Genomic DNA, 24,519 nt, shown 5'->3' with positions numbered 1-24,519 from the left:
GTGCCTTATCCATCTTATTCTTTCCTTGTGCAAAAAGATATTTTCTGTAAGTTTTCCATATATTAAATTTGGTTAACCATAATAAGATAAACCATACTTTCATAAAATGTCATTATTATTATCATTTAAGAGGCTAGATTTTCTCAATGAGCAGAAATACCGCTTCTTGCACCCTCAAGTTTTGTTGTGAAATCAAACAAAATTACTAATGAAAACATCAAAATACCAAAACCCTGTGAACTCCTACATTGATTTTATTCATTTTGTTAATTTCAGTGAACAGAGCACTACAAAGAAGGCTCTCTCTTTGCAGCCCTCATAAAAACCATTTATTTATTTACATAGTTTTCATTTTTATTGTATTTTTTCTAAAAATATGTTATTGAATCTACTTTGTTTATTCAGTAAACAGTAAACAATTACTGAGTGTCAGAACTATGCTGGGATATAATGAAACTGACATATAAAATCATCCCCATCAAATGAAGGTGACAGAAAATAAAGATCCCTATATGAAAGGTCAGTAATTCTATGACAGACGTATTTTATACCACAGTTATAATTCTAAACTAGTTTTCATCTTCTTAGCACATAACCTCTCTACAGTGCTTCTTAAACTTTAAGATGTAAGGAATAATCTGAGTAGTATGTTGAAATTGTGATTCCTGGACCCTAGAGAAATTCAGCATGTCTGGGAATCTGCATTTTCACAAAGACCAGGTGTTTTGGGAGTTGGTGACCCTTACCCTTAGACTTCATTTAAAGAAAGAGTTCCTTTGTGACGTTTCCCTTTTGCTGAAACTTTCCTAAGTGAAGGTCCCATAAGGCCTCTTTTCAATCCTCCACCTGTTTATCTTAATGCCATGCTCTCAGGATTTCCAGCTGAGATTTACCAGGTCCATGTGCATCTCATTACCTTGACTTGAAGTAATCCTCCCTGGTGTAGTGCTGACCTTGTTGGAGTCAGTTGTACCTAGTCTGAGAATGATACCACTGACTGTCGCCTCATCCAAAGACTGCATCTAATGGTGCAGCTACCTGGAAGACGATGATGATGGAAGGCCCCCTCGTGATATGACAAAAGAATGCTTTTTAAACAAGGTATTAAGTTTGAACACCAGCTAGGAACTGACTAACTGTAGGGGAGTACTTTAGAAATATTAATCATTTAACTCTCATTAACAAATTTATAAAGCAGGTGCTATTATTATGTTCATTTCACAGATAAGGACACTAAGGCTCAGTAACTTTCCCAACATCACACAGCTACTAAGTGGTAGAGCAGGAATTTGAACTCAAGTCATCTGGCTCCAGGATCTGGTGGCTGTAATTAATATCAAATGCAGCCTTTCCCTTAGTCAAAGGAACATCCTGTGATCCTTTTGCTACCACCATTCATATCAGAATGACTTACAGTAAGTTACATAAACAGAAGAAAAAATAAAACAACAAACAAAAATCATCTCAAAAGGAAAACAAAACAATATAAACATTATATAGGATAGTTTTTAGTGTATTTTCAAATCAAAGGTATATTTCAACTTCAAATTACAGGAACACTCTACAAAGTAAAAAGAGCCCAGTAGACACATAACAATATAGGGTAACATATCTCATGTTCTCAGAAGGGAAGATAACAAGTCATTTTACAATTTTTTTTTTCTTGAAATACAGGATACTCCATTAAGAGCATGAATTTTTGAGTCAGAAAGATAAGGCTTCTAATTCTTACCTGTCATTTACTTGCTTGATGATCTGTGGCAGTTTGCTTAACTTAATTAATTCTCAGCTTCTATGAAATGGACATGCCAATACAGGGTTGGGTGAATATTAAATAAGATAATTATGTGAAGGGCTTGACAGTGCCAGGAACAGTGCAGTCTCTCAACAATCAGTTCCTATTTACTGGTATTATTATTATTAGCAGTAATTAGTAGTAGTAGTAAATAAATTTAATACTTTTAGTAGAATATATTTAGCCAGAATATTTTTGGTGGAAGGATTGTAAAAGCAGTATTGATGGTGAATCTTCCTTTTGACATCATGACTATAAAATGTTTACTTTGTGCCCTTGAGATTCTCTCTTCTGAGATTGGCCCATTTATCTTTACCAGGTGATCAACCCAACACGCCTCAACTGCTAGCCCTGGCCTCACGCCTGCGGGAGAGCGCTGAACTCTTTCAATCAGATGAGATGCGTCCTGCTAATGACCCCAAGGAAAGAGCTCCCATCCGTGTGCGGATGCTGAATGAGATTCTCCAAGACATGGAGAAGAGCTTCCTGGTGCAGCGGGCACCTCCAGGGTTTTACAGGTAGGATGTGTGCTCAAAATTTGTATTTTTATGCCTCTCAATGAAATATTTGTGTTTAATGTTCAGAATGTGTACCTTCTGTGAACATAACGCTATTTTTTTAATGTGAAGAAATTATATCTACAATTTTTTAAACAAATTTATTTATTTATTTATGGTGGCATTGGGTCTTCATCGCTGCACACAGGCTTTCCCTAGTTGCAGCAAGCAGGGGCTACTCTTCATTGTGGTGTGCGGGCTTCTCCTTGCTTTGGCTTCTCGTTGCAGAGCATGGGCTCTAGGCGTGCAGGCTTCAGTAGTTGTGGCATGCGGTTTCAGTAGTTGTGGCTTGTGGGCTCTAGAGCACAGGCTCAGTAGCTGTGGTGCACAGGCTTAGTTGCTCCACGGCATGTGGGATCTTCCCGGACCAGGTCTCGAACCCGTGTCCCCTGCATTGGCAGGTGAATTCTTAACCACTGTGTTACCAGGGAAGTCCTATATCTACAATTTGAGGGGCATTCTCCTCCCCCAAAGCAAAGTTCAACTGCATAAATAGAGAATAAAGAAAACTTTTTCTTTATACCTGTAAATATTGATATTATCTGTAGATATAATTTATATCTATATGATAATGGTTTAGCAGTATCATATACAAAATGACTAAGATTTTCTTTTACAATTAAAGTCAATATGAATCAAATGTGTTATAGCTACTGAAAAACCAAATGGATTTATAGGTTGTACTGCGAGAAATACGCTTTCTTGAATGAATCAGGAGATGTCTATATTATTCTGTCCTAGTAAGTCCACTTCTAGAGCATTGGATTTAATTCTAGAAACTGCATTTTAAGAGGGAGTTAAGTATGTTTAATATTCAGGGGAGAGTGGAATTTACAGGAATCTTGAAACAACCAGGGGATTAGACATATTTGGTTAGAGGGTCACAATAGAGTGATTTCTGAAAACATTTTAAGAATTTTAACAGATATTTTAATAAAACAATTTTCACATAGAACAGGGATTCAATTTAGGCTCTTAGAGGATGATACAAATATGTACTTGTTTTTGAGGTTCCAGAAATAGTAGAAATTAAACAAAGGGGGAAAATGGAGTTTAAAAGATAGCATGTTTTAAATGTTTTTGTTTTTTTTAATAAGTAACATTTATTGACCACTAAATATGTCTCAGGCACTATGTTAAAGACTCTCCATGCATTAGTTAATTTAATCCTGGCAAAACAGCCAATGGATTAGGTACTCTTAGTGTCCCCATCTTATAGATGGAGAAACTGGTATCAGAAAGGCTAAATGACTGGCCAAAATAATAAAGCAGACTTCAGAGAATGTCCTGTCTCTCACTTTACTAAAAATGTTTTTTCTGTTTTTAAAAAATTTTTATTTTATGTTGGAGTACAGTTGATTAACAATGTTGTGTTAGTTTCAGGTGTACAGCAAAGTGATTCAGTTATACATATACATGTATCTGTTCTTTTTCAAGTTCTTTACCAATTTAGGTTATTACAGAGTATTGAGCAGCATTCCCTGTGCTATACATTATGTCCTTGTTGGTTATCTATTTTAAATGTAGCAGTGTGTACATGTCAATCCAAAACAACCATCTATCCCTCCCCCTGACCCTTCACCCAAGCAACCATAAGTTTGTTCTCTAAGTCTGTAAGTCTGTTTGTTTTGTAAATAAGTACATTTGTATCATTTTTTTAGATTCTGCATATAAGCGATATCATATGATATTTGTCTTCCTCTGTCATATTTCACTTAGTATGATAATCTCCAGGTCCATCCATGTTGCTCCAAATGTCATTATTTCATTCTCTTTAATGGATGAATAATATTCCATTGTATATATATACCACATCTTCTTTATCCATTCCTCTGTTGATGGACATTTAAGTTGCTTCCATGTCTTGGCTATTGTAAACAGTGATGCAATGAACATGGGGTGCATGTATCCTTTCAAACCATAGTTTTCTTTAGATATATACTCAGCAGTTGGATTGTTGGATCGTATGCTGGTTCTGTTTTTAGTTTCTTAAGGAACCTCCATACTGTTCTCTATAGTGGCTGTACCAAATTACATTTCCACCAACAGCGTAGGAGGGGTCCCTTTTCTCCACACCCACTCCAACATTTATTGTATGTAGACTTTTTGAAGATGGCCATTCTGACTGATGTGAGGTGATATATCATTGTTATTTTGATTTGCATTTCTCAAATAATTAGTGACGTTGAGCATCTTTTCACGTGCCTCTTGCCCACCTGAATGTCTTCTTTGGAGAAATGTCTATTTGGGTGTTCTGCCCCTTTTACTGGCTTGTTTTTTTGATATTGAGCTTCATGAGCTGTTTGTAAATTTTGGAGATTAATCCCTTATCAGTTGCATCGTCTGCAAATATTTACTCCCTTTCTGTGGGTTGTCTTTTGTTTTATTTACGGTTTCCCTTGCTGTGCAAAAACTTTTGAGTTTAAATAGGTCTCATTTGTTTATTTTTGTTTTTTGTTTCCGTTATTCTGGAAGACAGATAGAAAAAAGATACTGCTGTGATTTATGTCAGAGAGTGTTCTATGTTTTCCAGTAAGAGTTTTATAGTATATGGTCTTATATTTAGGTCTTTAAACCATTTTGAATTTATTTTTGTGTATGGTGTTAAAGAATGTTCTAATTTCATTCTTTTTTTTTTTTTTTTTACATTTAGCTGTCCAGTTCTCCAACCACTATTTATTAAAGAAATTGTTGTTTCTCCATTGTATAGTCTTGCCTCATTTGTCATAGATTGATTGACCATAGATCCTGGGTTTATTTCTGGAATTTCAATCCTATTCCATTAATCTATATTTCTGTTTTGGTGCCAGTACCATACTATTTTGATGACTGTAGCTTTGTAGTATAGTCTGAAGACAGGGAGCAAGACAGTCCAAGAACATAGTATATCTTTCCATCTGTTTGTGTCATCTTTTATTTCTTTCATTAGTGTTTTATAGTTTTTGGAGTATAGATATTTTGCCTCTTCAGGTAGGTTTATTCCTAGGTATTTTATTCTTTTGGATGTGATGGTAAAGGGGATTGTTTCTTTAATTTCTCCTTCTGTTCTTTTGTTCTTAGTGTATAGGAATGTAAGAGATTTCTGTGTATTTATTTTGCCTCCAGCAACTTTATCAAATTCATTGATGAGTTCTAGCAGTTTTCTGGTAGCATCTTTAGAATTGTCTCTGTATAATATTATGTCAACTGCAAAAGGTGACAGTTTTACTTCTTCTTTTCCAGTTTGGATTCCCTTTATTTCCTTCTCTTCTCTGATTGCTGTGGCTAGGACTTCCAAAACTATATTGAATAAAAGTTGCAAGAGTGGGCATCTGTGTCTTGCTCCTGATCTTAGAGGAAATGCTTTCAACTTTTCAATATTTACTATGATGTTGGCTGTGGGTTTGTCATACATGGCCCTTATTATGTTGAGGTAGGTTCCCTCTATGCCCACCTCCTGGAGAGTTTTTATCATAAATGGGTGTTCAATTTTGTCAAAAGCTTTTTCTGCATCTACTGAGATGATCATATTATTTTTATTCTTCCATTTTTTGATGTGGTGTATCACACTGATTGATTTGCAGATATTGCAAAAGGCTTGTGTTCCTGGGATAAATCCCACTTGATCATGAAGTGTGATCCTTTTAATGTATTGTTGGATTTGGCTTGCTAGTATTTTGTTGAGGATTTTTGTGTCTGTGTTCATCAGTGATATTGGCCTGTAATTGTCTTTTTTGTGGTATCCTTGTCTGGTTTAGATATCAGGGTGATGGTGGCCTCGTAGAATGAGTTTGGGAGTATTCTGTCCTCTGTGATTTTTTTGAACAGTTTCAGAAAGATAGATGTTAACTCTTCTCTGAATGTTTGATAAAATTTGCCTGTGAAGCCATCTGGCCCTGGACTTTTGTTTGCTGGGAGTTTTTTCATCACAGTTTCAATTTCATTACTTGTGATTGGTCTGTTCATATTTTCTATTTCTTCCTGATTCAGTCTTGGGAGATTGTACCTTTCTAGGAATTTGTCCATTTCTTCCAGGTTGTCCATTTTATTGGCAAAGAGTTGCTTGTGGTAGTCTCTCCATGAGAGCCTTTGTATTTCCATGCTGTCTGTTGTAACTTCTTGTTCATTTCTAATTTTATTGATTTGTATCCTCTCCCTTTTTTTCTTGATGAGTCTGGCTAAAGGTTTATTGATTTTGTTTATCTCTTCAAAGAACCAGCTTTTAGTTTCATTGATCTTTTCTATTGTTTTCTTTGTCTCTATTGCATTTATTTTGGCTCTGATCTTTATGATTTCTTTCCTTCTACCAACTTTGGGTTTTGTTTGTTCTTCTTTTCTAGTTGCTTTAGGTGTAAAGTTAGCTCGGTGGTTTATCTGAGATTTTTCTTATTTCCTGAGGTAAGATTGTATTGCTATAAACTTCCCTCTTAGAATTGCTGTTTCTGTGACCCTTAGATTTTGGATCATCGTGCTTTCATTTTCATTTGTCTCTAGGTATTTTTTGATTTCCTCTTTGATTTCTTCAGTGATCCACTGGTTGTTTAATAGCATATTGTTTAGCCTCCACATGTTTGTGGTTTTTACAGTTATTTTCTGGTAGTTACTTTCTAATCTCATAGTTTTGTGGTTGGAAAAGACGCTTCATATGATTCAATTTTCTTAAATTGACTCAGGCTCGCTTTGTGGGCCAGCCCTTGATCAGTCCTGGAGAATGTTCCATGTGCATTTGAGAAAAATGTGTATTCTGCTGCTTTTGGATGGAATGCTCTATAAATATCAATTAACTCCAATTGGTATAATGTGTCATTCAATGCCTGTGTTTCCTTATTGATTTTCTGTCTGGATGATCTGTCCACTGATGAAAGTGGGGTATTAAAGTCCATTATTGTGTTACTGTCAATTTCTCCTTTTATGGCTCTTAGTGTTTTCCTTACATATTGATGTGCTCCAATGTTGTGTGCATATATATTTAAAATTGTTATAACTTTTTCTTGGATTGGTCCCTTGATTGTTATGTAGTGTCCTAGTGTCCTTCTTTGTGTGTTGTAACAGTTTATTTTAAAGCCTGTTTTTTCTAATATGAGCATTGCTATTCCAGCTCTCTTTTGATCTCTATTTGCACTGAATAACTTTACATCACCTCACTTTCAGTCTGTATGTGTCCCTAGATCTCAAGTGGGTCTCTTATAGACAGCATATATATGGGTCTTATTTTTGTATCCATTCAGCTTGTCTATGTCTTTGGGTTGGGGCATTTGATGTTTATGTTTAAGGTAATTATTGATATGTATGTTCTTACTGCCATTTTGTTAATTGTTTTGGATATGATTTTGTAGGTGTTTTTTGTTGTCTTCTCTTGTGATTTGATGCCTAACTTTAGTGTTGTGTTTGTTTGGATTCCTTTTTCTTTTGTGTGTGTATATCTATTGTAGATTTTTGGTTTGCAGTTACCAGAAGGTTTTGATATATGAGTCTATATATAAACAGATTGTTTTAAGTTGCTGTTCTTTTAATTTCAAACGCGTTTTCAATGTCCTGCATTTGTGCTCTCCTCTTCACACAATTGCTTGTTTTGATATATATGTGTGTAGATGATTTCCTACCTTTACTGTATTTTTGCCTTTACTGGTGAGCTTTTCCATTTGTAATTTTCTGTTTCTAATTATGGCCTTTTCTTTTCTGCTTAGAGAAATTCCTTTAGCATTTGTTGCAAAGCTGGTCTGTTGGTGCTGAATTCTCTTAGCTCTTTCTTATCTGTTAATCTTTCTCTTGATTTTGCTGTCAAAACTGAATGAGTGCCTTGCTGGGTAGAGTATTCTTGGTTGTAGCTTCTTCCCTTTCATTACTTTAAATATATCATGCCACTCCCTGCTTGCCTGTAGAGTTTCTGCTGAGAAATCTGCTGATAATCTTATGGGAATTCACTTGTATGTTATTTGTTGTTTTCCCTTGTTGCTTTTAATATTTTTTGTCTTTAAATTTTGTCAGTTTGACTACTAGATGTCTTGGTGTGTTCCTCCTTGAGTTTATCCTGTCTGGGACTCCCTGGGCTTCCTGGACTTGGGTGACTGTTTTCTTTCCCATGTTAGGGAAGTTTTTAACTATTACCTCTTCAAGTATTTTCTCAGTTCCTTTCTCTCTCTCTTCTCCTTCTGGGACCTCTATAATGCAAATGTTCTTGCATTTAATGTCATCCCAGAGGTCTTTTAGGAGGTCTTCATTTATTTTCATTCGTTTCTCTTTATTCTGTTCTGAGGCAGTGATTTCCACCATTCTGTCTTCCAGCTCACTTACCCATTCTTCTGCCTCAGTTATTCTGCTAGTGATTCCTTCCAGTGTGTTTTTCATTTCAATTATTGTATTGCTCATCTCTGTTTGTTTGTTAATTAGTTCATCTAGGTCTTTGTTAAACATTTCTTGTATCTTCTTGATCCATGCCTCCATTCTTTTTTTGAGATCTTGGATCATCTTTACTATCATTACACTGAATTCTTTTTGGGTAGATTGCCTAGCTCCACTTCACTTCATTGTTCTTCTGGGGTTTTGTCTTGTTGCTTTGTCTGGGAGATATTTCTCTGCCATCTCATTTTGTCTAACTTTCTGTGTGATTGTGGTTTCTGTTCCACAGGCTGCCAGGTTGTAGTTGTTGCTTCTACTGTGTGCTCCCTGGTGGATGAAGCTGTCTAAGATGCTTGTGCAGGCTTCCTGCTTGTAGGGAGTGGTCCCTGCTCACTGGTGTTGTAGCTGGTTCTTTTCCCTCATGGCCAAGGACCGTGTCAAGGGGCATGTTTAGCAGGCAGCTGTTTGTTTTCCTCAGGAAGACTTTAAGCAGCCTGTCTGCTGATGAGTGGGGCTGTTTTCCTGCCCTGTTGGTTGTTTGGCCTGAGGTGTCCTAGCACTGGAGCTTACAGGCTGTTGTGTGGGACCAAGTCTTGGTGAGAAAATGGAGGCTTCCAAAAGGGCTCACACCAATGTGTACTACCCAGAACTGTCGCTGCCAGTGTCCTTGTCCCCGCAGTAAACCACAGCTGCCCCCCACATCCACAGGAGACTCTCTAATACTAGCAGGTAGGTCTGACCCAGGCTCTTATGTGGTCACTTTTTTTTTTTTTCCTGGATCTGGGTATGCACAGGACCCTGCATGCACCCTCCAAGAGTGGAGTTTCTGTTTCTCCCAGTCCTATGGAATTCTTGCAATCAAACCCTGCTGGCCTTCAAAGCCAGATTCTCTGGAGGTTCCTCCTCCCATTTTCAGACCCCCAGGCTGAGAAGCCTGACATGGGGCTCAGAACTTTCACTCCTGTGGTAGAACGTCTTTGATATATTTATTTCCATTTTGCGGGTCACCCACCTGGGTGGTATGGGATTTGATTTTATTGTGATTGAACCCCTCCTACCATCTTGTTGTGACTTCTTCTTTGTATTTGGATGTTCAGTATCTTTTTTGGTAGGTTCCAGTGGTTTTTTTCAATGGTTGTTCACCAGTTAATGGTGATTTTGGTGTTTCCTTGAGAAGAGGTGAGCTCACATCCTTCTACTCTGCCATCTTGTTTGGATCACCTGTTTTAAATGTTTTATTTGATTTTTGTATAAAGCACAAAAGATAAAAACATACACTTCTTTGTGTAACAGATGCACATATAATGTATGCGTGTAACATTCAATAAAAACGTGTGTGTATATATTTTTTGGATATATGTATGTGTACACACACACACTAGGCATATATATATATATATATATGTCTAGTTCAGGGTTTATCATGGGAAAAGGTGGGAGACAAAGAGGTGTTGGAGAAAGAGTAAGGTAAGAAAACCATTTGGCCCAGAACTCTCTTCATAAGGGTACTTTTGCACCACATCAGTTATATGTATAATATACACACACACACACACACACACACAAAAATAACACCCTGGACTACACATATAGTGTATGATCAAAGCTACAACTAAGACTAAAGAATTGAAACACAGGAATACAAATCTTAATTACATATGAGAAAAATTTCTAACAAGTTGTGTTCTTAAAAAAAAAAAAGGTACTGATGAACCTAGTTTCAGGGCAGGAATAAAGAGGTAGACATAGAAAATGGACTAGAGGACATGGTGGGGGGTGAAGCTGGGGTGAAGTGAAAGTAACGTCAACATATATACACTATGGAATGTAAAACAGTTGGCTGGTGGGAAGCAGTAGCATAGCACAGAGAAATCAAAATCAGCTCGGTGCTTTGTGATGACCTAGAGGGGTGGGATATGGAAGATGGGAGGGAGGCTCAAGAGCGAGGGGATATAGGGACATGTGTATGCATATGGCTGATTCGCTTTGTTGTGCAACAGAAACTAACACAGTATTATGAAGCAATTATACTCCAATAAAGTCCTACTAAAAAAAAAAAAACCGTATGATGCTTTTATAGAGTGGTGAACTCATTACCGCTGTAGGTATTAAAACAGGCTAAGTAGCCCTAAGCACCTGAATATTTGGGCTACATGAGGTTTAAGATGCCTTTTAGTACCAAAATTCTGTGATCTGACAAATCACTTGATCTCTCTACACTTCTTTAATTTCTGCATCTATAAAATGAGATGATGGAATGAGACCCTTTTGTAATAAAACCCCTTTTCTGACTTCTGGTATTTGAGGATTTTCCTTCATGATTTTAATCTCAAATTCACATTTAAAATCTTTATTTTATATCATCTTTTTAACATTATGACTCTGTATCATAAGACTTTGGAAAACATTCATTTATCACAGCAGACACTTTTAAGGCACTTTGTAAGCCCCAGGTACTCTTGAAAGCACCAGAGAAAGGAGTCACCTTAAGTTAAAAACATCTGCCATGATGAGGTTATATTCCAGCTGGGGGGATGGGGAAACAGAATGAACAAGGTAATTTAGTAAAATATAGTGTATGGTAGATGTAATGACTGCTAAAGAGAAAAATTAAACCACATTATTAAATCCAGCATTATTAAAAAGTCTTTATCAAAGTAGATAAATTATATTTTAGAATATATTATGTAAGTTGTTGTTATATTTCCTTCACATTTAGTTTATAAAAAATTCAGATATTAGTATCCTATATTAAGGACATAGTTTTATATATTATGAAATATATAAAACTTTCTCCCTTTGCCCTTTTTGGCTCTTGCACTAAATACAAGAGACCTCTCTGTGGTCTGAGTTACGTGTATAGTAAACTTTATTATTCCTTCAACGATTTACTTTATCATGCATTTGGAGTAGAAAAGAAAATATTTGTTTTCCTCTGAGTTAACAATGATTAAGCAAGTGATATTTTCTCCTGTTAATAATATGATTACAGCATACCTTGTATTCCAGTGTGCAAGGCCCAAAATGTTGATTATGATAATGTTCTAACTCATATAACAAACTTTGTAGTTGAAAGCTTATGGTTCAATATTTTGGCATTATTTTAAACTATTACTCTAATTATTGAAAAAAATACATGTTTGTTTGCATTCTTCTCCTTGGCTCTATTTTCACATATATGCCAACAATACAGATAGATTAAATACTTCATTCTGATTTATCTAACTGACATTTATTCCAAGATTGTCATGAATTTTTACTTTATTTATTTCTGAAATATATAACAAATCATCCTACTTTATTTTTTTTCTTGGCAGAGAATTCACATTTCTAATTATTATTGACACAAAAATTTCAAAATTGCAGTAGACTTTCTACCTTCAATTCTTGGAAGCTCTTCCTTTATGGGAGAGGAAATGTTCAAAGGAAAAAAGATGAGTATGACAGGATGATATAGACTTTAGGAAGATGGAAAAATTGATTATTTGTTATGACAACTATTTGGAGAAAAGATAAAATTGTTAATTACATTGTACAAAACAACATTTGGTGAACAGTTTTTTTTTTTTTAATGTTAAGGAATCTTTAAAGATGTTATCCATGTAAGAATCTCACTCTTCAAACCAATGGTGTCATGACAATTCTCATCAAATATACAAGAAGGAAGTCAAATGTTATTTGCTTTTTAAGAAAGTAGTTGACAGAAGTTCACTGTATAAAGCTAAATGTTGCATTTGGAATTTGGATCATGTCTCAAAGGATACTTGCCTTAAAACAAAAAGTGTCACTGAACACTGAAATATCTTATTTTTGGAATATGTGAAAGAATTTTCCCCATTATTTGGCATCAGAAAATTCAAAGATTTCAAGTCCTATGATATTACATCTAAAACTGCCTGACTCTCATTCTCATAAATAAATCTTCATTGAACACTGCTCTGTGCCAGCATACTGATGGAAACTGGCAATATAAGATCCCTACCTTCAAGGAATTTAGCCTAACTCAAGAGGTAAAATATATAAATCATAATTCAAATAAGTTTCCAGAACACTTATGCAAAGTGCCCAATGAATGCTACAGGTAAGAAGTGCTATTGGGATTTAGTGAACAGAGAAATTATTACCTTGTGGCATTCAATAAAGAATTTATAGGAAAAGGGAGAAATTTATCTGGGCTTGAGGGAATGGTAGGATGCCCAGTAAATTAGGGAGTGCTATATAGACTGAACGTTTGTGTCCTCCCAAAATTCGTATGTTGAGATCTAATGATGATATTTGGAGGTGGGACCTTTCGGAGATAATTAGGTCATGAGGGCAGAACCCTCATTAATGGGATTAGCACTCTTATAAAAGAGACCCCTGAGAGCTCCCTCATCCCTACTGCCATGTGAGGACAGAGCCATCTATAGACCATGAAGCAAGCCTTCACCAGACGCATAATCCACCTGCACCTTGATCTTGGACTTCCCAACCTCTAGAACTGTGAGAAATAAATGTGTGTTGTTTATAAGTCAGTCACTCAGTCTACCGCATTCCGTTGTAGCAGCCCAAACTGACTAAGGCAGGGAGCATTACCAGGGGAGGATAGTGTGAAGAGAGACAAAAAGTAGAGGTTGTGTGTGGTGTGCTGAGGAGTGAAGCACAGGAAGTGGAATTGTTTGAATGGTTATTTAGTTAATGATTATGGAGAGGTAGGAAGGAATCAAGTTACAGAGTCCCATGAGTGCTCTGTTGAGAGGTTTGGAATTTAGTTATTTTTTACACAAAAGAAGCCATGAAGAAGTTTGTGTTAGATTTACCTGGTGCTCCAGATAGGGTGCCCTGGAGTTGGGAAGTCAGGGAGACTACAGGTGTAAAAATGGTATGGAATGCTGAGAACATGATTTGGCACATTGGAGTCAGGAATGAAGAGCAAAGAGCAAATTTGGGAGACGGCATTAAGGAAGATTTGAAGAATTTAGCAAACAAGAGGTTCGAATCTTATTTTGGGATTTTTTTTTTTTTTAGGGTTCGCATAGAGCTAGGCAAATGAAGCATGGTTTAGTAGTGGAAAGAGTCTCCTCTCTGCCCATTTCTCCAGCCAGTTGGTTAAGGCACTCAGTATCTCTGGTTTTCCATGTAATTGTATGATAATCTGTTGATAAAAATTTCTATCTTAAGTCCCTTCTAGCTCTAAAAATCGGATTCAATGCATATCCACTGCATTAAGCTTCACAACCTCTACAGTCAAGGGAGATTCTTCTAATCCTGAGGGAGGGGACCAAGAAAGAGCACAATGATAGACTGCAATGGTGCAATGAAAAGCTGCAAAGGGCTCCAGATGTACTGAGCTTAGTAGGTAGTGGAGAGCAGATGCAATGATATATATGATCAGGGACTATTCATGATAGTGATAGTGAAAGTGAAAAAGTGTGTTGAAAACTACAAAACATTGTAAAAATACTACTATCAAGATTCAGCAGTGTAAAATCTAAATCGTTGCCCCTGAGTAGGGAGGGGATTATGTATCAATATTTCCTTAAGTATTCTGAATTTTCTCTCTCCCTCCTTCCTTTACTGTGATTCTAATATGTACTACTTTACTGCTTCCAAGGGACTGGCATATCTGCAGATGAGATCTTGTGGCACCTGTGTTTTGTTGTTGGCTTCGTTTTAACTCCCTATAGTTATTACTGTGCAAAGGCAGAGTAAGCAGTATGACCCAGTGACCTATGCAGTCTCCACTAAAATATATATATGTAAAAAATATTTTAGGTTTAGAGAAAAATTGAGTAGAAAGCACAGAGAGTTCCCATATAACCCTTCACACACACATACACACACACAGTCCCCTCATCTCCAACACATAGTTCCCCTATTATTAACATCTTACATTAGCTTAGTACGTTTGTTATAGTTGATGAGCCAATATTGACGCATTATTAACTAAAGAGTCTACAGTTTATGCTAGGGTTTACTTTTTGTTTTTTACATTCTATGGATTTTTGACAAGTGTATAATAAATAGCATGTATGCACCATTTCAGTATCACTGCCCTAAAAAAATCTGTGCTCCACCTCTCCATCTTTCCCTCTCCTCCCTGAGCCTCTGGCCTTTTTACTATGTCCACAGTTTTGCCTTTTCTAGAATGTCATACAGTTTGAATCATACAGTATCTAACTTTTTCATATGGGCCTCATCACTTAGCAATCTGAAATTGTTTCCTCCATATTAATTTCTTTTTATCACTGAACAATATTCCATTGCACAGATGTACCAGTTTATTTATCCATTCACCCGTTGAAAGACATTTTAGTTGTTTTCAAATTTTCACAATTATGAACAAAGCTTTTACATACATTTGTGGGCAGGTTCTTGTGTGGATGTACATTTTCAATTCATTTGGGTAAATACCAAGGAGCACAACTGCTGGATCATATGATAAGCCTATGTATAGTTTTGCAAGAAACTGCCACACTGTCTGCCAAAGTGGCTATACCATTTTGCAATCCCACTAGCAATAAATAAGGTTTTTGGTTGTTCCACATCTTTGTCAGCATTTTCTCGTCAGTATTGTTATATTTTTTAATTTTCAATTCTCTAATGATATATGATCTTGAACATCATTTTATGTACTTTTTATCTGTATATCTATCTTCTTTGGTGAGGTGTTTGTTTGTTCAGATCTTTTCCCTATCTTCTTTTAAATTGAATTGTTTTCTTATTATTGAGTTTTAAGAGCTCTTTTTATATTTTGGATGCCAATCCTTTATCAGATATGAATATTGCAAATATTTTCTTAAGCATGCCTGTTGTAGAGCAGAAGTTTTAATTTAATTAAATCCAACTTATCTTTTTTTTTTTTTTCATGGATTGTGCTTATGGTGGTGTTGTATCTAAAAATCCATCAAACCTAAGGTCACCTAGATTTTTCTCCTATGTTGTCTTCTAGGTGTTTTATAGTTTGGTGTTTGTTTTATATTTAGGTCACTGATCCATTTCCCATTAATTTTTGTGAAAGGTATAAGGTCACTGTCTAGATTCATTATTTTTGCATGTGGATGTCTTGTGCTGGCACCATTTGTCAAAAAGGCTATTCTTTCTCATTGAATTGCCTTTCCTCTTTTTTGCCATACAATTTGCTTTTAGATTTTGTTTCTTGGGTTAAGACTTAGGAGTGGAATTGCTGATCATGTGGTGAAATAGGAAGGTTGGAGAGGGGTGAAATTTCCCTCCCCAAGCTGGGATAATATTGCAGTATTGCTCTTTGACAAAATCTTTCCTCTGGAGAGTAGGCCTTTGTGATAGAGAAGATCCTGGAAGGGTTTCCTGATGGTTACTCTTCCTCTTCCCCTGCCACAGCCCTCAGGCGATTTTTCTCAGCTCCTCAAGTGATTTAGAATACCTCTACCATGGACAGAGATAAGATGGACGAATAGACAGACGTGAGCTCACCTCTTCTTATGAAAACATGAAAATCACAACTAACTGCTGAAAAACAATCAAAAAAACCAGGTGGAACCTACCAAAAAAGATATCCTACATCCAAAGAAAGACAAAGAAAGAAGTCATACAAGATGGTAGGAGGGGCTTAATTGCAATAAAATAAAATCCCATACCCACAAGGTGGGTGACCCCACAAAGTGGAAAATAATTATACCACAGAGTTCTCCCACAGGAGTGAAAGTTCTGAGCCCCATGTCAGGCTCCCCAGCCTGGGGGTCTGGCAATGGGAGGAGGAGCTCCCAGAGAATCTGGCTATGAAGGCCAGTGGGGTTTGATTGCATTAATTCCACAGGACTTGGAGAAACAGAAACTCCACTCTTGGAGGGTTCATACAGGGTCTTCTGCACACCAGGACACAGGGAAAAAAGCAGTGACCTCATAAGAGCCTGGACCAGACCTACTTGCTAGTATCAGAGTGTCTCCTCAGAGGTGGGGGCATTAAATGCACCAACATTCTCAGTATAGGGGTTCCAGAAGGAGGAGAGAGAGAGAGAAAAGACCTGAGAAAATATTTGAAGATATAATAGCTAAAAACTTCCTCAACGTGGGAAAGGAAAGTCACTGAAGTCCAGGAAGCGCATGGAGTCCCAGGCAGGATAAACCCAAGGAGGAACATGCCAAGATAGATACACAGTAATCAAATTGACAAAAATTATTAAAGACAAAGGAAAAATATTAAAAGCAACAAGGGAAAAGCAACAAATAACATACAAGGGAATTCCTATAAGATTCTCAGCAGAAACTCTGCAGGCCAGCAAGGAGTGGCACGATATATTTAAAGTGATGAAAGGGAAGAAGCTGCAACAAAGAATACTCTGCTGAGCAAGGCTTTCATTCAGTTTTGAAGGAGAAATCAAAACCTTTACAGACAAGCAAAAGCTAAGAGAATTCAGCACTGACAGACCAGCTTTGCAACAAATGCTAAAGGAATTTCTCTAGGGAGAAAAGGCCACAACTAGAATAGAATCAAGAAAATTATAAATGGAAAAGCTCACTAGTAAAGGCAAACATACAGTATACTGTAAGGTAGGAAATCATCTGCACACAAATGTGATATCAAAACCAGCAGTTGTACAAAGAGGAGACCACAAATTCAGGACACTGGAAATACATTTGAAATTAAAAGACCAGCAACTAAAAACAATCGTGTTTATATATAGACTTCTGTATCAAAACCTCATGGTAACTGTAAGCCGAAAATCTATAATAGATACACAACATACAAAAGAGAAAGGAATCCAAACACAACACTAAAATTAGTCATCAAATCACATGAGAAAAAAAAAGAGGAAGGGAAGAAAAAACACTTATAAAAGCCTATCCAAAACAATTAACAAAATGGCAGTAAGAACATACATATCGATAATTACCTTAAAAGTAAATGGATTAAATGCTCCAACAAAGACTAGACTAGTTGAATGGATGCAAAAACAAGATCCGTATATATGCTGTCTACAAGAGACCCACTTCAGACTTAGGGACACATACAGACTGAAAGTGAGGGGTTGGAAAAACATATTCCATGCAAGTGGAAACAAAAAGAAAGCTGGCATAGCAATGCTCATATCAGAAAAAACAGGCTTTAACATAAAGACTGTTACAATACACAAAGCAGGACACTACATGATGAGCAAGGTATCAATCTAAGAAAAAGATATAAAAATTGTTAATATATATGCACCCAAATAGTATTTACCTTATATATTGAGATTCTCCAAGCAGCCATACAAGGATAAATCAACAGTAACACAATAATAGTGGGGGACTTTAACACCCTACATTTCATCAATGGACAGATCATTCAGACAGAAAATCAATAAGGAAACATAGGCCTTGAATGACACATTAGTCCAGATGGACTTAACTGATATTCATAGAGCATTCCATCCAAAAGCAGCAGAATACACATTCTTCTCAAGTGTACATGGAACATTCTCCAGGATTGATCAAGAGCTGGCCCACAAAGCAAGCCTTGGTAAATTTAAGAAAATTGAAATCATATGAAACATCTTTTCTGACCACAAAGCTATGAGATTAGAAAGCAACTACCAGAAAAAAAACTGTAAAAACCACAAACATGTGGAGGCTAAACAATGTACTATTAAACAACCAATGGACCACTGAAGAAATCAAAGAGGAAATTAAAAAATACCTAAAGACAAATGAAAATGAAAGCACGATGATCCAAAACCTAAGGGTCACAGCAAAAGCAGTTCTAAGAGGGAAGTTTATAGCAATACAATCTTACCTCAGGAAATAAGAAAAATCTCAAATAAACCACCAAACTAACTTTACACCTAAAGCAACTAGAAAAGAAGAACAAACAAAACCCAAAGTTAGTAGAAGGAAAGAAATCATAAAGATCAGAGCAGAAATAAATGCAGTAGTTACAAAGAAAACAATAGAAAAGATCAATGAAACTAAAAGCTGGTACTTTGAAAAGATTAACAAAATCAATAAACCTTTAGCCAGACTCATCAAGAAAAAAAGGGAGAGGATACAAATCAATAAAATTAGAAATGAACAAGGAGAAGTTACAACGAACAGCACAGAAATACAAAGGCTCATGAGAGACTACCACAAGCAACTCTATGCCTATAAAATGGACAACCTAGAAGATATGGACAAATTCTTAGAAAGGTACAATCTCCCAAGACTGAGCCAGGAAGAAGTAGAAAATATGAACAGACCAATTATAAATAATGAAACAAACTGTGATTAAAAAACTCTCAACAAACAAAAGTCCAGGACCAGATGGCTTCACAGGCAAATTTTATCAAACATTGAAAAAGAGTTAACGTCTATCCTTCTGAAACTATTCCAAAAAATCACAGAGGAAGGAACACTCCCAAACTGATTCTATAAGGCCACCATCACCTCAACACCAAAACCAGACAAAGATACCACAAAAAAAGGCAATTACAGACCAATATCACTGATGAACATAGACACAAAAATCCTCAACAAAATACTAGCAAACTGAATCCAACAATACATTAAAAGGATCATACTACATGATCATGTGGGATTTATCCCAGAGATGCAAGCATTTTTCAATATCTGTAAATCAGTGTGATACAACACCTCAACAAATTGAAGAATAAAAACAATATGATTATCTCAGTGGATGCAGAAAAACCTTTTGACAGAATTCCACACCCACTTATGATAAAAACTCTCCAGAAAGTAGGCATAGAGGGAACATACCTCAACATAATAAAGGCCATATATGACAAACCTATAGCTAACATCATACTCAACAGTGAAAAGCTGAATGCATTCCCTCTAAGATCAGGAACAAGACAAGGATGTCCGCTCTTGTGATTTTTAGTCAACATAGTTTTGGAAGTCCTAGCCATGGCAATCAGAGAAGAAAAAGAAATAAAGGGAATCCAAACTGGAAAGGAAGAAGTAAAACTGTCACTTTTTGCAGATGACACAATACTATACATAGACAATCCTAAAGATGCTACCCAAAAACTACTAGAGCTCATCAATGAATTCGGTAAAGTTGCAGGATATGAAATTAACACACAAAATCTGTTGCATTTCTTGACCAGCAAGGGCTTAATTTCCAAAATATACAAACAGCTCATACAGCTCAACAATAAAAATAAACAACCCAATCAAAAAATGTACAGAAGACCTAAAGAGACACTTCTCCAAAGAAGAGATACAGATGGCCAAGAGGCACATGAAAATATACTCAACATTGCTAATTGTCAGAGAAATGCAAATCAAGACAACAATGAGGTATCACCTCACACTAGTGAGAATGGCCATTGTCAAAAAGTCTACAAAAATAAATGCTGGAGAGGGTATGAAGAAAAGAGAACCCTCCTACACTGTTACTGGGAATGTAACTTGGTACAGCCACTATGGAGAACATTATGGAAGTTCCTTAAAAAACTAAAAATAGAGCTACCATATGATCCAGCAATCCCACTCCTGGGCATATATCTGGAGAAAACCATGTTTCGAAAGGATACATGTACCACAGTGTTCATTGCAGCACTATTTACAGTAGCCAAGGCATGGAAGCAACCTAAATATCCATCGACAGGGGAATAAAGAAGATGCGGTACCTATATACAATGGAATATTACTCAGCCATTTAAAAGAATGAAATAATGCCATTTGCAGCCACATGGATGGACCTGGAGATTATCATACTAAGTGAAGTAAGTCAGACACAGAAAGACAAATATCATGATGCCACGTATACACAGAATCTAAAAAAAAGTAAAAATAAGTAAAAATGTACTTATTTACAAAACAGAAACAGACTCACAAACTTAGAGAAAGAACTTATGGTTACCAGGGTAGAAAGGTGGTGGGAAGTGATAGATTGGGAATTTGGAACTGACACATATACACTGCTATATTTAAAACAGATAACCAACAAGGACCTACTGTATAGCACAGGGAACTCTGCTCAATATTCTGTAATAACCTAAATAGGAAAAGAACTTGAAAAAGACTAGGTATATGTGTATGTATAACTGAATCACTTTGCTGTACACCTGAAATTAACACACATTGTTAATCAACTATGGTCCAATATAAAATTTTTTTTTTTTTTTTTTTTTTTTTGCGGTACGTGGGCCTCTCACTGCTGTGGCCTCTCCCGTTGCGGAGCACAGGCTCCGGACACGCAGGCTCAGTGGCCATGGCTCACAGGCCCAGCCGCTCCGCGGCATGTGGGATCTTCCAGGACCGGGGCACGAACCCGCGTCCCCTGCATCAGCAGGCGGACTCTCAACCACTGCGCCACCAGGGAAGCCCAATAAATTTTTTTTAAATTTGCTTTTAATATTGCCTTTTACTCTCAGCAGGTCACTGGTCAATAGTAGAATAGCTTTCTGAATTAAGAACACCATGTGACAATACTATTGTAGGAAGACCACTGGATCTTGCATTAGTAAAAGTGGGAAGGGGGTTTGAATATGAATACTAGTCTTTTACTACTGACTTGTCTTGGAGCAAGCTAATTAGCAACTCAGAGTCAGTTTCTCATCTGTAAAATAGAAACTCTCAAAGGACTATTAATATGACAATAAATTTAGAAAAAATATTAGCATAAAGTTTGATAACATGAGGATAAAATGTGAGAAGATAATTTATAAGCTATAGAATCCCATACAAATATTACAAAATAAAAGTAATACTTGTATACCATGCTGCTGTTTTTACTTAGCCTCTGATAATGTTCTAGATGTCAAAGCTGCTTCCCCACACCTCTCTTAACCAAGGAAGATATATTTTAAAATCCAGTGACACGAGTTCTTTTTCCCCAGGGTCACTGCAGTGACCTATTTCCTTCATTTTTAATTTTCAGTATACAGTCCTTTCCCTTATACATTTGCTAAAATCCTGACTATTGAGTGGTTGCAACATCCCATAGAAAATAAAGTGTTGTAGGTAAATGGAATTAAACGTGCAGTTTTTAAAAAAGAGTCATTATAATATTTAAATAGCATTATATTCTGAAATAAATGTGGGCACTCTAAATGACAAACCTTTTCCAGTAGGAAAGCCTTTCCTCAAACCATTTTCTTTAAGCATTCAGGAAACCCCATGGCAAACATCATAGTTTTCTGAGACAGATTCTCTCACATTTTAAGTTTTGAAGTTTGGACCACTTTTTAGATTTTGGCACCAACCATTTCATGCTTGAAATTTAATAGGTTATGAATATGCATTCTTCCTAGCATATTTTAGCAAATTTCAGCAAAATCCTGGTCTTGTCACTGATTGTTGCTATGCTTAAGGGCATGAGTCCTAAAGGCTGTTGTTGTAACTGGGTATCTCCTTTCTTCAAGCACCCTTAGACCAGTGTAGAAAGTCTTAAAAATGGGAGAGCACTGATTATTGCCATCTTCTTCATTTAGTGTCTGGACTAAACTGCTGAGACATAGAAAGGTCTTTGATTTTAAACTTTTAGTGTACCAGTAGAAAATCATGGGATATTAACATTGCTCTCATCAAAAAGATGATTGGCAAAGGTTTTCTATTTATAGGCAACTCCAATATATGAGCGCAAAATATAGCAACACAACCGTACATTTATACACTGGAATAAATCATCTGCATAAAATCCCGTGTTTAGTCTCTCTGCACATATAAAGAGACAGCAGTTAAATAGTAAAGCTAATAAATGTTTCCCTCCCTCCCTCCCCATTATGGTTACACACACACACACACACACACACACACACACACACTGCTGCACTATTAACTGGGGTTAGGTGGGGTTATCAGGTAATTTTACCAAAGGATAGGAAATTGGGTGTGGCTCTGGGGAGCAGAATTAGAAATCCACCCACTGTCTTGCAGTGGTTTTGATTTGAGTGGGTGGGGAACTGAGAAGGAAGCCAACATGAGCTAGTGTTTAATGCTGGCTGCTAGGTAGAAATGAGACTCTGGGAATGTGAACATCCTCAAGAACCACCATTCAAAATAAATTAAAGGCTAATTATTATCTTTAAGACAAAACTATTGGTTATGCTGCAGTATTGTCCTGTTGTTCTTTCTAAATACATGATATTTCAGCTACACCATGGTTAAGTAGTCTGTTAGGGGCTATCTAAGCAACTACGTTTTTAATATTGCTTTGAGAAGATGCTTCTGTGTGCTAAACAATGGCTTTAATCGGGAGTTTTGGGAACACACCCATTTGTAATTTGAATAGCAGTGTGTTGCATGTGTGCGAGTCTCTGGCTTCATGTCCTTAAGAAAGCAGGTTCATAATAAAGGATGTCCTTTCCAAGATAGCTGGAATGGCCTTGTGGAAAGTTCAGAGGATAGTTTCGAGCCAATCCATGCCAAGACAATTTTTTGTTAGCATCCTTGAAAGCAGGAAAATAGCAATGTAAATGTCAAGATGCTGCTGCCTTGAGCCAAGAATAAACAGAGCAAGTAATCCATTAAAAGTACTTTTCAAACACATAAGCTCCCCAAACTTTGCTTTTGAAAGATATTAGAACTGGTTTACACTTAGGCAATCAATGACATTAGACAAAACTATTGAAAAACACATTTCTCAGTGGCTCTATGATCAGGTCTCCAGCTACTCCATATATGCAGTTGATTTTAAGAATTTTAAGATGTCGAGACCCAAACCCCCCAAAAACATTTCAGAATAACATTGATCTCATTATACAGTTTTCACGGTGTTTAAATTATAGTTAGTTATATAAGTACTAACAGAACCTCATGTTCAGTGTTTGATTGGGATAATAACTACTTTGTTCCGGTTGTACTTTTTCTTTCAGTGAGGTGTGGGTGGTCTGAATGGCACTAAAATCCCACCATTGTTTCTCTTGTCATTAATTCTATCAGCAACGCCTTTCTTTAGACTATGAAAAAAATAACTAGTGATTAAGAATTACCATAATGCTTTTAAAATAATAGTGGCTACTTGCACAAAAGAATCTATGTATGAATACAGAGTTTGATAATCTACACAATGTAAAATTTCTAAAAGGGGGTTGAAGATCTGGCTCATATGCAAAATTATTATAATGCTGATCATTATATACATCCCCTTTTACCCTTTTATGAATAAATATATGTACTAGTTTTGTAATTCTGTATCCCTTTCATATTTTTAAAGTTTCTACTACAAGGAGCAAAAGAAAAAGGACTACCAAATTTTAAAAGAAACCAAATTAATATACTGGAATTCCAGCCTTTTTTTTCAATAGCTTATTTTGTTATTATTAAAACAAAGAGCATATCCCGTTGTGACAGATAACGTTCCCTGCAATTTGATTAGACGTTGAAACACTTGTTTAAAAAATTTCAGTTGACAACGACCACTTTATCAGGCTAATTAGTCTGAGATCCAGTCTGCTAATACCAAAATAGAAATCCATGTGTGCCCAACTGTTTGGATTTCATAAAAAATATCTCTTTCAGGTTTGAGGTTTCTTTCCATCTAAAGTGAGAAAAATTTACTGTTGTCATATTTGTAAGTCAAGACACATTGCCAGTCTGAGGATGATTTGTAACTTTATGGTGTACTTAATAATGTTAAGACTAATAGTAGTAGCAGTACTTTTCACAGAAGAGGATTTACCTTGTACCAGGCACTACGCTGTACATTTTCATATATTACCTCTAATCCATCTAACAAAATTGCAAGATTGGTCTTATTATCCCCTTTATACAGTTAACACATTATTGACCTGGGGATTTTTGCAGAAACCAACGGCTGCGGCCTTAATACATCATCTCCGGTCAAAAATGTGTTAAGAAAACTGAAGCTTAGGAAAGGTTAATGTGTGGCAGAAAAGGGATTTGAGCCTGGCTTTTTTTTATCTAAAAGCGTTGCTCCTTCTACTAGACAGTACTGCTTGTGTT

The 24,519-nt window shown here is 36.3% G+C and overlaps 1 protein-coding gene across 1 annotated transcript in view; it reads left to right on the top strand.

The window, feature by feature from the left end:
* Positions 1-24,519, top strand: part of NAALADL2 (N-acetylated alpha-linked acidic dipeptidase like 2) — an 801,118-nt gene that overhangs the window by 738,844 nt on the left and 37,755 nt on the right. The window contains 1 exon segment of the mRNA XM_060297515.1: positions 2,115-2,313. Coding sequence (XP_060153498.1) covers positions 2,115-2,313 — 199 coding nt within the window.

The sequence above is a fragment of the Globicephala melas genome, chromosome 4 (genome assembly GCF_963455315.2).
Source record: "Globicephala melas chromosome 4, mGloMel1.2, whole genome shotgun sequence".
Lineage (NCBI taxonomy): Eukaryota > Metazoa > Chordata > Mammalia > Artiodactyla > Delphinidae > Globicephala > Globicephala melas.
The sequence above is the reverse complement of the archived record's forward strand: the minus strand, read 5'-3'. Positions and strand labels throughout refer to the sequence as shown.